We start from the raw sequence: 17,604 nt of genomic DNA, 5'->3' as shown, positions 1-17,604 counted from the left end.
ATTATTTTAATTTATATTTGGAACTCAAAGCTACTTTTATGCGTTATGTTGAGTTTGAGGTCTGGCGCCCTATGAGGTGGTAAACACATGCAGCCATTTTCGAAATTCTAACTAAAAGTAGAAACTCATTTTTTAATCGACGTCTTCCGTGGCGTTGCCTTCCTGACTGCTTAAAGTCCCTAATTACGATGCAACTGAGATGCTTAAACTCTTTACAAGCTGTACAGTATCTCCGCAATATATATGCAACCGGCTCAAATCTATATATTTTAGAAGCTGCACAAAGTTTCTATTTATTCTTTCATTTAAGGATTGCTATTAAAACGATTAATTAGTAAACGCTTTGTAACATTTAGAGTCCACAACATTTGTCACAGCAATATTTAATGAATTACTTTGCTGTGTTTACGTAGCCTCGTCCAAGGAGGGTAGGAAGAATTTGTGACAGTTATACAATCACTAGCTGCAATCGAGGGCTTGCACAACTTTTTGAGAACTCCGGATCCCTCATCCCACTTCCCACAAGTAAAGTTACCCATTGCTTCTATGAATTAATTCTAAAAAACACGAGAAACTGAATCGTCTAAACTGTTGCTATATATACTTATCCAGCCACACCTAACGACCAATAAGCGCGCTCCAAACATCTTATTTATTTTATAGATTTAAGAACTCCACCGTTTTTGAGTCTGAGGACTATTTTTTATTCTTAACTTCCGTTATCAAAACAAGTTGGTATGCGGGACGATATTTAACAGAGAAAGTGTTTTGTATTAGTCTTCGAGAATTGGCTGAACGAAAACTTACGTCAAAATATTGATTGAATTCAAGACAAAGTGCTGTTATCTTTTGTTGAATTTAAAAAGAGGAAAACACAACGAGAGGAAAAAATTTAAAGGAGATTCTAAACGGGAAGAATAGTCTATTAGTGATTAGGCAAAAGAAAATATAGATGAACCGAATTTTAAACAAACGCTTAACAAATACTACAAAAGGGCCGCGCAGTAGTTGAGTTGCACAGTCCCATACAGTTGATTATGTTGTTTGTGATCATTAGCATGGCTTCTGGATTAATCATTAAACAGATTGTACTGACAAATGTACTTCTGTGGGAGGGAATGACACAAGGAACGACAATGTTAACCTAGTTGGGGCACGGAATGTAAAATTATTAACTGATGGTTAGTGTTAGGAAATACATCGTTATCTTATTTCGACATTCGTCGTTATATTATTCCGAAGTTGCATTCGGTTACCGAAAAACATCTGATACTGCCCTTAGTTATCAAAACTCTTCAATGTTTCTTTTAGTTATCGTAACTTTCCGATTTCGCTCTAGAATATGTAGATTTTGCTAACATACCCCCCGGCGATAACGTTAGATTTGTGGTAGTGTCGCCTAAGAACGTTGATAACAGCTTTGTCCTAAAAAGCCTAAAGGGGATAATGATCTACTATGTGATAGAATCCTGTCACTACCAAATGCAATCACGCGTAAAAACGGATCGGAGTAGAAAGAATTTTCAAAATGGCCCGAGGGTCGGCCTAATAATCCATCTCTCTTTTTATAGCATTCCTCATGATCTAACACACTCCTATTCTCTCTTGATTAGGAACGCTGTTGTTCCGTCGATCAGAAGACCAAATAGCTAATACGGAAAAAAAACCGTATTTAATGTAATACCACAATTCGATCTAAAATACAAAGCAACTACGTTGGCACTTGGCCTTACAAGTGTTCAAAACAAATTGAAAACATACTTCTTGACTGCCTCCGTACTTGTGGCAAATAAGTAGTTAATAAGTATAATAGTACAATAGCTGGTTTACATGGTCAAACTGACCTGAACAACAAGACTACACGCCTTGAATTAAACGTTCTACGCGACAAGCATTGCGATATATGAAGTTAAACGGAGCACGCGCAGCAAATAATTATAATAAAATGAATGCTCAGCGAAACAAGTGTTACGGTATAATTTAACCGAAAGAAAGAAAATTGTAATCCTCCAAACGCTGCTACTTTATTAAACAGCGCATAATATTCTTAAGAATGAACGACTTCTGAAGGTAGCACAGTACATTATTTATTGCCAGGGAGGGTAGAAAGAGGATTTTTGGGGTTCACATGGTTTTCATGAAGTAGAGATCAATCGCCGCGAACAGAGTATAAAGGGGCTTGAATATAGATGTTTGACGGCTAATTAACTGCCAATGGTGGGGAGGGAGGGGGGGAGAGGAATTATAATCATACGGGGTCTCACGGGGAGGGAGATCAGCAAATTTTATCGTGACACAGCCAAAACTTTCCGACCCCCCCCCCCCAACCCAGGTAATAAATGATGACCGTTCCCGTACCAGGATGTATTTTTGTCTTCTGTTCATATGGTTCATATGGGAAATGTCGGCGTGGTTAGTAATTAATTGAATATTTCAATTAATTCTGGTGTATTCCCTGATTGTTGGAAGATAGCGAAAGTCATTCCGTTGTTTAAATCTGGGGACCGTGAGGATCCGGACAATTATCGACCCATTTCGATATTACCAGTTTTGTCAAAGATTCTGGAACGTCATATACACGATCATCTCTATAATTACTTATGTGAAAACAATCTATTGTACCCTTTACAGTCAGGTTTTCGGAAACACCATGGAACAGACACTGCTCTTATACGAGTCATAGACAATTTGTTATTTAATCTAGACAATGATCAAGTCAGCGGTCTTCTTTTAGTTGATTACAGGAAAGCTTTTGATATGGTTGACCGTGAAATTCTTTTGCAAAAGCTGAATGCCTATGGTTTAACTCCAGTTGCACGTAAATGGTTTAGTTCATACTTGACTGATAGACATCAATTTATTGCTCTTGATAATGTGACATCTAACTCTGCTCTTGTGAGGCATGGTGTTCCACAGGGTAGTATCCTTGGCCCTTTACTTTTTGTCATTTATATCAATGATTTGCCTCTACATGTTAATGGTGCTGACCTGGATCTCTATGCTGATGACACCACACTGACATTATCGGCAGATATCTCAGCGGTTGATTCTCTACAAGATTCACTAGCTGCTTCTTTGAAGGAAATTGAATGCTGGACGCACACCAATAAACTTCCTCTCAACGAAAAAAAGACTAAAACACTACTGGTCACAGGCAAACGCCTTGGGAAGAAACTTCCAGATGGTTATAATTTATCTCTTAAAACTATGAATGGTGTATCATTGGAACAAGTACCCTCAGCTAAACTTCTTGGTATAGACATTGACCACGATTTATCAATGAACACTTATGTTGACAGACTGTGCAAAAAAATTTCACAAAGAATTGGAATTTTGAATAAGATCAAACTTTGTTTACCATTTAACCAAAGACTTTTATTTTATAATAGTTTGATTGAGCCATTATTTGATTATGCCAATGTTGCATGGCAGTCACTTTGCTCTAATGAATCTCTTTTAAGAATACTTAGGCTACAAAAGAGAGCTGCTAGGGTTTTATTAGATGCTGAACCACGTAGTTCATCAGTTATGCTATTCAATCGTTTAAAGTGGATACCATTTTATAACTCTACTAAGATAGCTAAATGTTCAATACTATTTAAAAGGATTAATTATTGTGTACCTAATTATCTTAATGATAGCTTAAGATTATTAAGTTCAGTACATTCACGCAACACTAGATTTTGTAAATACAACTTTTTATTACCTAAGTTTAAAAGGGCTAGAGAAGGAGGGAAAACTTTTCTAGTTTCTGCCATAAAATTATGGAATCAGTTAAAGCCTGAATTAAAAAAGTCTAATACACTTAAGGCCTTTAAAGACAACGTATTTAAATATTATTATGATGACAAATCATGCTTAGCTCATTTTAATCGGTAAATTTTATTGATAGTAGTTTTATATATTCTTACTTGTTTATATTATCTTGTAGTATATATTTTATCAATTAAATATTATTTGTAATTAGCTAAATTTCTATTTTTCTAAATCTCTTTTTTTTTTTTTTTTTTTTTTTCAATATATTAATGATTCTATTGTATTTGCATTTATATATTTATTGTAATTAAGAGGACCACAAGTTTATTAGTGTTTGTGCACTATCACGTGCTATCCTCAATAAATAAAGTCTTATTAGTAAACCAATACTTCTTGAATGGTTCCTATTTAAACAATAGAGTGTTTCTGTCGAGGAACTATCGGCTGATAGATGCCCCGCGGAAATTTGATGTTCTTAAAACAAATATTTTCCCGAGAAGCGAAGCTTCGAGAGCAAATATGCTAGTTTTAAGAACATCAAATTTCCAAGGGGCAAGAATCAGACCGATAGTTCCGAGACATAAACACTATTGTTTTTATTGTTCACCACTAAATTTTCTTCCGCGCCTACAGCTTGTCACAAATGTCAATAATTCGCAACCGTACATTGGCTAAATAATACGTTATACCTGTCAGAAATGAAAAGTCACTGTTTTTCCGATCTGCCTAAATTCGCGGCTGTCAGACTATTCAAAACTTTTCACGGATGAGTACTATCAATCCAGGTATTTTCCGCGGACGGGCGCTATCCATCCGGGTATTTTCCGCGGGCGGGCACTATGGGCTGATAGTGTCTCTCCACGGATGAACACTATCGCGTCACGTGATCGATTTAAACCAATAAGAACCGGAGAAAATTTAGTGGTGAACTATAATCACTGATATTCCATCTAAGAAAAAAGAAGCTGAGATGAGATCTAAGAAACAGAGCTAGTTCTATTTACCACACCTTGGGTGAGGAGGCACCAACTCTATTGACTCTATCGTTAGCGTACTAGGACTAAACAGTTTTTAGTTTTATCAGTTTGTTATTTCGAAAAAGACTTCAATGTCAGATGGAGTAAAATAACGTGCTCCTGTGAAAAACGTGCGGTTTCCATTCGAATGGCCCGAGGGGTTGGAGTAGGTGTGGTTGTAAAAAGTAGAAGAGTGTTGATTGTTGCCAGCGTTGTCGTGTATCACGATGTCATATCCCCAGCCAAAACTGGGCCCGTAGGAGTAACATCTGTACATGGCGTATTGCTTGTTTCGGTATTGTGTCAGCTTCTCAGGGTTATATCCTTTGACGATGAACAGAGTAAAAAGAAATGCCTTGCTGGCTGAAGAATAACTACAGGGACCTAAAATGAAAACATGGCCATCAAATCCTACAATTAGTTCACATGCACGGCTGATGGTGGGTGACTTTTCTCGTTTTCCTTGGGATTATCTATGGGGACTGCAAGATAAGGAGCAATTTTCGGATCGGGATCTCGCTCCGATGGCTGTGTTTAACCAAGCAGTAGAAGCTATTTGTTTTCCTTTCATAGCTTGCCAAGCTAAAAAACCGAGCACCTCTGTTGAAAGCAATCTTTAAAAACAGCATTTGAATGTGGTCCGAAGTGTTAGACCTATATGTTGGACCTATATGAAAAAGCAGAGAATAGAAAATAAGTAAAGGTAGCCCTTGAAATCATTAATGCCTTCGCGTGACATTGGTACTCTTTTAGTCGTTGCAATACGGTAATTTTTTCCGAATTGCACAAAGCTGAGGCAACCGTGACCGATGTGTGACGCTTATCGATCCCAAGTACCGCTTTGCCTTCCGAAGCCAAGTGAATGTGGAAGTAGTCTCCTCATCAGCGGTTTATACAAGATGTCACGCGATGAGGTCACGGAACGCTTACGGTAATCATATTTCGCCTTTTTGCTCGCAACGAACAAGTCTATCTTAGAATCGAACGAGACCATGAAATAGAAACATGTTTATAGTAAAACAAAGAGGAATTATTAACGATGGAAAACACTGCATGTCAACTACAGACTTTAAAGATATAGGGTAAAATTTTTTTGGAAAGCCCTGAAAGAGAACTATCAGTTGAGTTAGTCCGCTGATTGGACAAATTACGTCTTTACTTCCGCTTTATGACCGAATCATGTTGATAAATTCATTTTCCATACATTCATACGCTTCAAGCTCATGTGCCATAAAAGAAGTTAGAATGCGAAATGCGCCGGTGTCGTAACTAAGTGAGGAAGAGTTGCGCAGAATGCGAGATGCGCCGGTGTCGTAACTAAGTGTGGAAGAGTTGCGCAGAATGCGAGATGCGCCGGTGTCGTAACTAAGTGTGGAAGAGTTGCGCAGAATGCGAGATGCGCCGGTGTCGTAACTAAGTGAGGAAGAGTTGCGCAGAATGCGAGATGCGCCGGTGTCGTAACTAAGTGAGGAAGAGCTGCGCAGAATGCGAGATGCGCCGGTGTCGTAACTAAGTGAGGAAGAGTTGCGCAGAATGCGAGATGCGCCGGTGTCGTAACTCAGTGAGGAACACTTGCGCAGAATGCGAGATGCGCCGGTGTCGTAACTAAGTGAGGAAGACTTGCGCAGAATGCGAGATGCGCCGGTATCATAACTAAGTGAGGAAGAGTTGCGCAGAATGCGAGATGCGCCGGTGTCGTAACTAAGTGAGGAACAGCTGCGCAGAATGCGAGATGCGCCAGTGTCGTAACTAAGTGAGGAAGAGTTGCGCTGAATGCGAGATGCGCCGGTGTCGTAACTAAGTGAGGAACAGTTGCGCAGAGCTAGTTTCACTTATGTTTAAATATTGGCTAAACTCACGAAAATAGCGGCAGCTTGTTCCGTTTCCTTGGTACAAGTGATTGCACATGCATCGATAAGAACCAATGATGTTGTTGCAGTAGGCATTGACGTCACAGTCATGTGATTTCATGGTACATTCGTCAACATCTGAAAGAGTGATTTACTGAATGGATAGATGGTTGAGAGATAATGCTAAACGGTTTTAGGAACAATTTTTAATTGAGTATGGAGAGTAATATAATCTAGATTGCTTTGATTTTGCTTTACTGCCCTCCCTGATTGGTCCAGAAAACTCGCACCACTTTGCCGGTCAACCATTCGTATTCCAAACTAAAACCAATTCCTGTCCCCGCTGCCATCCTTACCAAGCCTACTCCTAAAAAGCAGAGCTAATCTCAATTAATACCTTCGGGTAACCATGAAAGTCATGACACCAACTGACTTACCAGTACACCTTTTTCCATTTCCAGTTAAACCCGCTTTGCACGAGCGACTGTAAGAACCGATGCTGTTCACGCACTCAGCGTTGACGTCACACACGGGAGTTGATGAATTACATTCGTCCACGTCTGCAAAAACGAAATCAGAGCTTGCCTTTTTGGCACTTGTGAGATCAATTGATTCTGGCATGACTTCCAGCGGGAGCCAAAATTTACACTGGTACGACGCTTCGGCTATCGCAGCGAACAATTAAGACACTGACAAGTGCAGGTCGAGTTCAGCCTTTTCCGAAAATGTTTGAAAAAAATTGTTCAGTTAAGTTGTAGTAACAAGAATGATATTCGATGATAATCTAAACCTGTGAAACATGATATTTTGCAAATGAGAACTTTTTGAACTGTTCAAAGAGAGTTGTCAGTGATCTAGAGAAACATGAAATGATAAAGAGACCTGTTTGATTCCTTAAGCGCTAATAATCAACAAGAATCATCATAAAAACTATCTGACTCCAAAGAAACATCAAATAACTTTATCTCAACATCACAAAAAGCTTAATACAAACATTATTTGTTCATCTCTCCCTCGCATATGTTTTTCAATCCCAAGAACCTCTTTGTTCTCAATTCTAGGCTATTACGTCACTTAGAAACCATTTGAACATGTTTGTTATGCTAATCAAAGACAACTGTCACGGAAAGGTGTGCAAATCTAAAAAATTCTTAAAACTCTTTACTTTCGACAAGACCTTAGATGAGGAAAAACAACTTTGGTTTCTTGGATGCCTTACATGGGTTTGTTGTTGTCAACAGGTCAGTTTAAGGTTCAATTATTTTTCACTGAGTTCTCCTTTATCTCAGGGGGCAATAATATGAAAAAAAAACTATGATTTCAGTTACCTTCAGTTTTCATGTCACATGGAGACTGAACAGTCTTTCCGGGTACAATCGAAAAAAAACAGTATCTGCCGCTGACCACATGTCCTCCTTCACTCATTTTGATTTCCTGGCAAGTCTCTGCGGGCAGCTCAGGAATGGAACCGAGAGCGACTGGAAGAAAGTAACCGCGTAAAAGTTGTCTCATGTGGCTATTGTATCATATGCTGTGGTTTTTATTGGTTGTATGAATGAAAAAAGCTTACCAATTCACTTTCAAGCTGTAAGTAGCGAGAAGAAAGAATTTTAATTATCAACAAAGAAATATAGTTTGATTAAACGACAAATGATATGAGATGTATGGCGGACAGAGGAGAAAGTTTTTATTTAGGTCTTGACTTATTTACTTCTGTTCTGTTCCCGTTTGAAGTAATACCGCTCGGGGTTCGGAACATAATCCTCAGGCGCAGCCTCCTTGCTGCGGTTATTTAATTCACAAATGTTTTGAGTGAAAACGTAGTTGAAACTTCGGCATCGGATGTTAGCGACACACTCATGGTAACACACGTTCTCCCGGGCAGCTCCCGTGATCCTTCTAAAGATGTGACGTTGGAGCATCATACCAAATTTGGAGACTTCGCCCACGCTACATTGTTTTGCGCTAGCATTGGAAAACACCTTACACACGTCGAGTGCCACTGCTATTTGGTACAACTTTGGGTGGACCATTCTCTTCAGCGCTGCAGCGAAGATGGCCTGAATTGTCAAAAAAATATTTGTTAAAAATATCAATAAGTTCAGTATCTCTGCTTTTAGAAAACATTGTTGGTTATTGTCTTACTTGTTTTGATTTCGTTCCATACGATATCAATCTTAAAGAAATTGTTTATGTTTTTAACCCTCAAAATTGGTTTTTCACTTTCCTTGTTTTAGTCGACCAACAAAATATCCATATCAAAATCTGAATTATTAGCCACTCTCTTAAACTTCGCAACATCACAATAGCTTTGCATGGTGGGAGAGGAACGCGAAGAATACGCGGCAAGGCTAGACAACGTGAAGGACGCACGTTCAATTAGAGGGAGGGACTCACAAGCAGCAAATTAAGGAATTCTTGGCTCGACTTTCTCGCACACCATAAGTTTTCCGGCGCTCACGACTAATGATAATCTCAATGTGAATTCTTTCTTTCATGTAACTTTACCGCGCACTTCGCTACTTTCGATTTGAGTCAGATTTCATCCTATTTTCAAACAATTAAACGGTTATTTACAAAAAGCATCAAAATTTCGTACGATCACGCACCCACAAATTTCTGCGTCGAACAATAACCGCTTTAGAACTAAATGGTTGCTCACAGAAAAAAAACCGGTGCTCAGTGAATTACTAAGAAGTTGACTTTATTCAATATTAGCAGCTTTTAAATGTTACTGAATCGTTATCCATTTCGAAAATTTAGCCTTAAGCCGAATTCATCCCGCGGATCTCCGTTCCGCGGCTTAGCTTGCCGTGGCAACTAATGGTGATCGTTTCAAAATTGTCATCTCTAAATAAATAACGCTTCTAAATATGAAAAAGAAAATCCTACTCACGTTTAATTTGCGTCATCTGTTAGCTTTTTGTTTCTTGAACCCCATGTTGGTACGATACAAACTGAGTTACGTATTCGCACAAGGGAATGATTATTTTACCGCTGCAGCAAGTCGAGGTAGTCCGTTAAGTTAGGGATTAGAGACCTTAAGCAACCACGACGGCGACGGCAACGAGGACGTGGAAAAACGAGAGATCTAATTGGCAGAACAATAGCTTAGCGCGTGCGTTTTGAAACTTTGTACATTTCTTAGCCGTCCTTTGCAAAACAACAACGTGAAATCGCCAAAATTTGCGTCGTCTGCGAACCGAAACCGCGACGGCAAATTAATTTAATTTCCATTTGGAACTCAACGCTACTTCTATACGTCATGCTGAAGTTGAGCTGTGGCGCCTTCTGAGACAGTAAGCTCATACAGCCATGTTTGAAATTCTGACTAAGAGTATAAATTAATTTTTTAATCGAAGTCTTTCTTGGCGTTGCCGTCCTGACTGCTTAAGGTCTCTAATATTATGATTAGTACACTTTATCCATATTAACGATTATACTGCATGCAGCGAGAACGTAGCAAAACAAAAGATCTAAGTTGCAGAACAATGGCTCAGCACGTGCGTTTTAAAACTTTGTACATTTCTTAGCCGTCTTTCGCAAAACAACAACGTGAAATCGCCAAAATTTGCGTCGTCTGCGAACCGAAACCGCGACGGCAAATTATTTCAATTTTCCATTTGGAACTCAACGGCTACTTTATACGTCATACTGAAGTATGAAGTCTTCCTTGGCGTCCCCGTCGTGGTTTCTTAAGGTCCCTATTGACAATAATAATATGATGTAATAGTAAGGGTTTTATGAGCGCATTTAAGAGTCTCAATGCCCTTACATAGCATAGTAAAAATAAAATATAACAATGATGCTAACAGTCAGTAGTACCTACACTAACAAAAATAAAGTTAAATGCGATAAAAACCAATGTAGTGTTTCACAATACTAAATATAAAATTTCCGGAATAGGAATGTTGTAAGGGCAGATATAAAAGACGAAAGAGAAGCTGCAGATTTAAGAGAATCAGGAAGAGTATTCCATAATGTAGGTGCACAGATGGAGAACGCACGTTCACTGTATGTCACAGAATTTATGATGGCAGTAAGAAGTGATTTGGAGGATGAACGTAGAGTAGTACGTGGTGGATGATATTCTTGTAACAGGGACGACAAATAGACCGGAGAATGTCCATGAACAATCTTAAAAGTAATAAGAATAACTTTAAAGATTAAAACGCACGTCATCTTCAGTACGCAAGCACTACGACAACGACCACGCAGGTGCTGTCCCTGAGGACCTTCTTAGCTGTTTCAAAGTTCTCAAGAAGTGCATGAACAAATTCCATTGTCTTGTCAACGAGATGCTTTACATCAAACAATTAACACCGATTTTGAACGAGCAAACGGATTCTATCCGTGCTAAAGTATTTGTGTAGCTACCTCCCCTATGCAAATTAGTTGTAACTCTTGAACTCGCATTTGTTAATTTTATTTTCATTAGTACCCTTGATAATGGCGTCATGAAGTCGCCGAAACGTCAGGACATTATATCGCTCCTTTTTACCTGTCTAAGTAAAACGCTTGTATGATAAAAATATATTAAACAATTTTTTGGCCAGGATTTAAATTTTTTTTTTTGAAGTCAAGAACGTCTTTCGAGTTTTAATTCTAGCGATTAGGTACTAAAACATCTGTCCCTTTAAGATTGAGTTTATTAAAACATTTGTTCTGTTTACCACCTCATTACAAACTTGACAAGGCAATATAAAAAGTCCCTTTTTGGGCATCACTTTATGACTCTGTAACTTCCTGCCCATTTTAAGTATTAATAATGGAAATGTTCTGCTTGGGCCTTTTAACAGCTGTACCTCGTGAGTCCACAACATTTTGACCACTGTAATTACGAATATCATTGTTGATAAGAGTACAGACTACGGCTAAACCACTGTTGATTTGTTAATGACCACAGAAATGAATTTTGTGTACGCTGATCGGCTAGTTCGGATGTCTAGCAAGTATTATCACCTCGAGACTGCCAATGAGACAAAATCACGCCTCAAGAGTTTTCCGACCATTTTTCGGCATATTGAGAGAAATAAACTTGTTTTTTCATATCTGTGCCGTATATACTAAAACAATTATTCATCTGCACTTCGGTGAGTAATTGTTAATTATTAATACTTTTATCTATTTTTGGATTCAGACTTCCTTGAGTCGAACTGTGAAGGGTTGTCACAATGATAAACAAATAGCAAATGATTTGTAGAATTTGAAGTTCAGAAAAACATGTTATAGTAACCTCATCCAAACACGGGGATGAATAAACAATTTGTGAAATTTATATAAACACTGGCCGCAGTGGAGGATTTACACAACTTTTGAGATTTCCTTCAGCTCGTATTCAAACACATGTTAAGTCCTCCATCAGCTTCTGCAAGATATTTCGCCAAAAAATCGCAAACATGTTTGGTCTTACGCACTTTTAGCAGCGCTCTAGTATCGCAGAGGTCAGTGGTTCGAATCCCGTACAGGCCTGAAATTTTTTTCAGGTCTGATTTTCACTATTGCTCAAATAGTGCTTTACTGCGAAGGATCGTGCTCATATACGTCTCATAACCGCAGTTCACACATATGTTTCATATGTTTGTTGTTGTTTGATTTATCATCTACGGGTTTATGTAGAATTAATTTGATGGCCTGCTCCCAGTTGGCTTGTTAGCTCAATTGGTAGAGCGCTGCACTAGTATCGCAGAGGTCAGTGGTTCGAATCCCGTACAGGCCTGAAATTTTTTTCAGGTCTGATTTTCACTATTGCTCAAATAGTGCTTTACTGCGAAGGATCGTGCTCATATACGTCTCATAACCGCAGTTCACACATATGTTTCATATGTTTGTTGTTAATAGAGAGAGAGTTAGGTATTTTACCGTGGTGAAAACCTCTACCTGATTATTTTGTCTGATCGTTTTCAAGCAGGATAGTGTATTGCGTCAGGCGATTCTGGAAAAATATTGGATCGAGTACACAAAAACAAACCAACAAAAAATTGATCGAATGACTTTACTCGTTTGACTTGGCTCATAAAAGTATACTGTTAAAATTAACTTCGCAAAAAATTGATTTTTTCACATATAAAAGTGAATCATAATATTTAGAATGATGTTAATTTTTAGTAGCATATTAGTACCCTAGATAATTTCCAATTAGGCGGCTAGTAATATAAACATCACGATTACGTATAATCACTTGTCAATAAGGTCTGACAGCACTTTCGTTGGTATCACTTGCAAAGAGCTACACTAACATACAGACAAGGGTCGCATTTTCGGAGCCGAGAAAACTGAGGTAGGAAATGATTTTTTTTTTTTTTGGCATGGCTTACGTCTAGATTATGATTACACAAAGGTATTTTCTTGTAAAGTAAAAGTACTAAAAATGGAAAATGAAAATTGATACTGATTCGATGAGACCCAAAAATTATGTTGGCTCAGTAAACTGGTTGTTTCCCGTTGCTCGACGATGCAGCACCGTTAAGAAATTTTTCAGAAACTAACAAGCTCCCGTCTTTTGCCAAGTTTACGCACGGCACTGAACTCACTCCAATGATCGCACGGATCGTTTTGAGTGAAGATAAGATAAAACAGATGCCGGTTAAGTTTAAGCTCGGTGGTGTTAGAACTCTGACTCAAGTGTCAAACGTGTTCTAATTTTCGGCGAAGATTTCAGCCTCAGACACATGCCCCAACAGGCTCCGACCACACTTACTATATTTAAATTATTTTTTAAATATTTTTTTTCAATCATGCGGTTTCAAAAGTGTCCGTTTTCGGCTTAAGGAAAAACGAAGGAAATCACTTCAGTCCACGGCCAAAGCGTTTTCCACTCAACTGTCTATATTTTAATCTTTGCATTCAAAAACGTATCATCCACGCTAAAACAAACAATTTTGGAAAGGCTGCGTTTTTACAAGCTTTTCTGTGCGTTTTGATGCGGATAATTGTAAAAAATGCATCAAATCGCCCTGCGCAATTCGCCTGCTCATTAGTAAATCTCCTAACTATTTGCCATACAGTACTTGTCGGCTTGATATTGTACTGACATTCTGAGCTTGGTCGTTGAATGAGAAAGATTTCTTTTTCATTAGCGTCGGAGAAACAGCCGGACTAAAAAAAACGCAGACAATTTTAAAATCTCTACCTAGGACTTCCTTTTCCATTTTAAAAAGAATTTGTAAGATACTACCATCAAAATTAAATTCTTTTTCTGGCGAGGTTCCCAAAGCCAACGATACAAAAATTTGTCCGTTGTTTTCGAATCAACTGAAAAATACATTCACTTACTTCAACCAGAACGCATGAGGCAATAAAGAATTTTTATATGTTTCTACAAGAATCATTTTCGATAAACCATTGTACTGTCGCACTCAAACAACTAGAAATCCTCCTCTGCACTGTAATGAAAAACCCCTCATATCTGGCAGTTTGGATTAACTTTACTCACTCGGTATTCAACTTTTTCCTTTCAATCATTTTTGTTACCGAGATCATCAAAACTTGCACGAAAGAATTACTTGAAAATTCTTCAGTATGTTCAAATATATGGTATCACTGATGCCCTCGTTTTGCAATATGCAAAGTTTAATAAACTAATTCGCTATAATTGAGTGATAATCAGAAGTAAAAACAATTTTTGCCGGAAGAATCACATTGGTTTTCGAAAACAGCTAGGAGGTTAACTAGGAAAGCGAGTTCTGAATAATTGATCAACTGATGTTAAACAATTTTCAAACAAAACAAAGCGAATGGAGCTAACTCAGTATATATAAAATTATGTCACGACACACAATTAGTTTTGTAGCCCACAAAAATTAAACGAATTATTTCGGAATTTTTCCAATTTTAGTGCCTTGTTCATTGCGAATTTAAACAAGACAGAAGCACTAAGGCCTCACCATAGCGTGATAAACAAGAACTTAAGTTTGACTGACATTTACTGACACCTTTTTAGATGCAATTAGTGCAGTATTACCAGCTCATTTTACTCGACTGCCCCAACTCGAGAATTTGCCTCGAAAATCCAACTCGAAAATTCAACTTGAAATTCCAACTCCAAAATCTAACTTAAAAGTTCAACTCCAAAAATGAACTCCAAATACCAACTCGTTAAATGGCCATGGGCAACCTTATACTGACACAGGTCTAACAATCCTTTCTTCTTTGTTCAATTATTTTGATACTGCATCTAATTTCCTGAACAGAACGCAAGTCAAGGTAATGGAAAAAACCGCAAATATCGAACGACAAAATACGTTGAACAAACATCCATTTTCCTTGAATCTGAGGTCCAAATTTTACAAATATTCGTGACTCTTCTCCGCTTGCAATTCTTAAAAAAAAAATTAATAAAAATAAAGTGAAAGTAGTATACTAATGAATCTACTACTATAATCAATGAATCATGCAAGTTGATCGTGAACTTACAAAGAATAAACAGACAACAGATAAAAAGAAGTTCAGGGCAAGATTTACTTCGGATGATATTTCGACGTTTTATTTTCAGGGAACTTTTTCCTTTTTAAAAACTTGCCTCGAGAAGTAATGGCCAAAAAGGTTTTGTACGCAGCAGGGCTGTTGATCATAAGCCTGCTGTTGTACTGTACAGCTGCTCAGCAATGGAAGGCTACGGGCCAGCCGGAAGTTTCCAAATTTGGTATGATGCTACAGCGTCACGTCTTCAAGAGGATCACGGGAGCTGCTTTGTCAGATGTGTGCCTGCGAGAATGCTACGCTGACGTGAGATGCCAAAGTTTCAACTACGTCTTTACGCAAGAAATATGTGAGCTGAGCGACCGCACCAAAGAGGCCAGGCTAGAGGATTATGTTCCGAACCCCGAGAGATTTTACTTTAAGCGAGATTACGAAAGAGGTTTGTAAAATTTAATGTCACCTTCCCTTTGAGGACATTTTACCGCCGCCTGGTAGACAAGCTGGGTATTTTTTAACTTGCCGGGTCAGTAATGTGAGATTATCTAGCTGGCCAAACGAGAAGTAATAAAATTATCCACTTTAGATTCAAAGGCGACTTTACCAATCAAAGCTTTAAGGGTTGATTCATTTGTTTGACCAACTGTAATTCTTACTTTTCGTCTCCCTCCTCAGGCCTCGGTTTGTCTGACATACTTCGAAGCCTTGATTACAACAAGTACTTGAAGATGCTGTTTTCGTATTTGGACCCAGTCCTTATCAGCAAAGAGCGCAGCAGGTTTGTAATGTGTTGGCACGCGAAGACTGACGGCTGGGCAGCATCGACATTCCACAGTAACTGCGATGGGAGGGGACCCACAGTGACAATTATCAAAGTGAACAGCTATATCTTTGGTGGATATACTGACGTGTCCTGGACCAGTGAGTAACAAACAAGCAAACATCTCTCACATACAGAACAGTTGTCAAATCGATTAATTGTGGACTTTTCTTGTAGCTGTGAGTACACTTTAGGAACAAAAAATATCACTGTGGACATTAACAAGTGAGATCTCGAAGCAGACAAACTCTTAAATGGCTTTAAACGCGTTTGGAACGCGTTTTAACTTAAAGTCATGTTTCGGATTTGATTTGATTTTTGATGTTTCGTTTTTATTTGATTTTATTTGATTCTGGCATTCCGGTTTCGTGTCATTTCTACATGTTTACTGAACACAGCTACCGGTGCGAAATTCTCAATCGAATTATGGTGCTCGGTTCTAGTTCGACTAGTTAAATCTATTCATCATAATTTCTGTTCACACTCGCAGAGTTTTAAACGTTTCTTACTGAACACAGCTAAACCGGTGCGAAATTCTCAATCTTAAGATTGCTCCTTATCTTACGGTCCTCAAAGATAATCCAAAGAAAAACGAAAATTGTACAAAGATAAAAATACGAAATCAGCAAAATGGTGATAAATTGATCCCATCGCTTCAGAAATTTTCACCCCCTCCTCCTAGTACCTGTCAATAAAGGCTGAACCTCCCCTCCGTTCCCCTGAAAAACCATGTGATCCTTCCCCAGAATCCTTCTCTCCTCCCCTCACCTCTCCCCCAGGTCAAAAATAGTGACCAGTCCCTAACTATTTTCATTTTAGGTTCCTGTGGTTATTCTTCAGCTGGCAAAGCTTTTATTTGCTCTCTTTACAACGCCAATGGATACAACGCCGCACTTGCAAGCAATTCGTCTAATGTGTTCTTGTCTTTCACTTTATTTCCATTTTAATCATCATTTTAGGTTCCTGTCTTTGGTCTTACGCCACCAAAGCCTCTTTATTCTCATTTAACAACGCCAAAGGATACAATCCTGTGAAGCTGACACAATATAAAAACAAGCAACGAGCGATGTACAGTTGTTCCTCCCACGGACCCATTTTTGATGCGGGACATGACATCCACGTATCAAATGACGCTGGGAACAATCAAAACTCCCATACTAAATGCGGCGGGACGTACTTCAACCCCTCGGGCTATTCGGACCTGGACTGTGGATTTTTCACAGGAGCACTTTTTTTTACTCCATCCGACATAGAAGTTTTCCACGAAATAACAAACTAAACACTGAAAACTATGCAGTCTAAGTAAGTATTGATTAAGTATAGTAACAATATAATTAATAGAGTTACTGCCTCCTTACTAAAGGCCTGGCCCTGGTTGTTCGAAGGATGGATAACGCTATACACTGGATAAATCTCTATCCGGTGGATAGCGCAGTACGTTTTGTTAACACTTATCCGCTGGATAGCGATTTATCCGTTGGATAGAGTTATCCGCCCTTTAAACAACCGGAGCTCTGTCTCTCAGATCTCATTTCACCGCTCATTTCGTTCGCGGAAACTTGCGATTTCTTTTTTTAAGTAAATGAGTTAGTCTAGTTACCAAGATTTCGGTTTTTGCAATTTTTGTTGTTGTTTTTGTTGTTCTCCGGCTACTACTCTTGGCACAGGGGGCCCACACAAGCGGCGTGTCTGATCGTTTGTTTGAAATATAAACCATTTCAACACATCTCCCTCTTGTAAGAAC

The 17,604-nt window shown here is 38.5% G+C and overlaps 2 protein-coding genes across 2 annotated transcripts; one reads left to right on the top strand and one right to left on the bottom strand.

The window, feature by feature from the left end:
- Positions 1-3,677: 3,677 nt before the first annotated feature.
- Positions 3,678-9,966, bottom strand: LOC111335707 (uncharacterized). The gene is made up of 5 exons (XM_088745446.1): positions 8,334-9,966; positions 7,951-8,100; positions 7,060-7,182; positions 6,632-6,760; positions 3,678-5,156 (listed from the first exon to the last, which is right to left on the bottom strand). The coding sequence occupies exons 1-5, from the start codon at positions 8,653-8,655 to the stop codon at positions 4,837-4,839; spliced, it is 1,044 nt and encodes a 347-aa protein (XP_088601572.1). The 5' UTR covers positions 8,656-9,966; the 3' UTR covers positions 3,678-4,836.
- Positions 9,967-15,154: 5,188 nt separating this feature from the next.
- On the top strand, positions 15,155-17,188 carry LOC148717039 (uncharacterized). The gene is made up of 3 exons (XM_088744674.1): positions 15,155-15,482; positions 15,716-15,961; positions 16,820-17,188. The coding sequence occupies exons 1-3, from the start codon at positions 15,155-15,157 to the stop codon at positions 17,137-17,139; spliced, it is 894 nt and encodes a 297-aa protein (XP_088600800.1). The 3' UTR covers positions 17,140-17,188.
- The last annotated feature ends 416 nt before the right edge of the window (positions 17,189-17,604 follow it).

The sequence above is a fragment of the Stylophora pistillata genome, chromosome 14 (assembly GCF_964205215.1).
Source record: "Stylophora pistillata chromosome 14, jaStyPist1.2, whole genome shotgun sequence".
Lineage (NCBI taxonomy): Eukaryota > Metazoa > Cnidaria > Anthozoa > Scleractinia > Pocilloporidae > Stylophora > Stylophora pistillata.
Note: the sequence above shows the minus strand (reverse complement) of the source record. Positions and strands in the feature narration are given on the sequence as shown.

What these genes read in the sequence shown, in the direction of transcription:
- LOC111335707 (XM_088745446.1), bottom strand. Translation starts at nt 8,655, where the DNA reads ATGGTCCACCCAAAGTTGTACCAAATAGCAGTGGCACTCGACGTGTGT. An exon ending in ATGTGACATGAAAACTGAAG is followed by an intron (nt 7,183 to 7,950) that starts GTAACTGAAATC and finishes TCGTTTTTGCAG; the next exon opens with ACGTGGACGAATGTAATTCA. An exon ending in AACAAGCTGCCGCTATTTTC is followed by an intron (nt 5,157 to 6,631) that starts GTGAGTTTAGCC and finishes TTTTCATTTTAG; the next exon opens with GTCCCTGTAGTTATTCTTCA.
- LOC148717039 (XM_088744674.1), top strand. Translation starts at nt 15,155, where the DNA reads ATGGCCAAAAAGGTTTTGTACGCAGCAGGGCTGTTGATCATAAGCCTG. An exon ending in TAAGCGAGATTACGAAAGAG is followed by an intron (nt 15,483 to 15,715) that starts GTTTGTAAAATT and finishes CTCCCTCCTCAG; the next exon opens with GCCTCGGTTTGTCTGACATA. An exon ending in TACTGACGTGTCCTGGACCA is followed by an intron (nt 15,962 to 16,819) that starts GTGAGTAACAAA and finishes TCATCATTTTAG; the next exon opens with GTTCCTGTCTTTGGTCTTAC.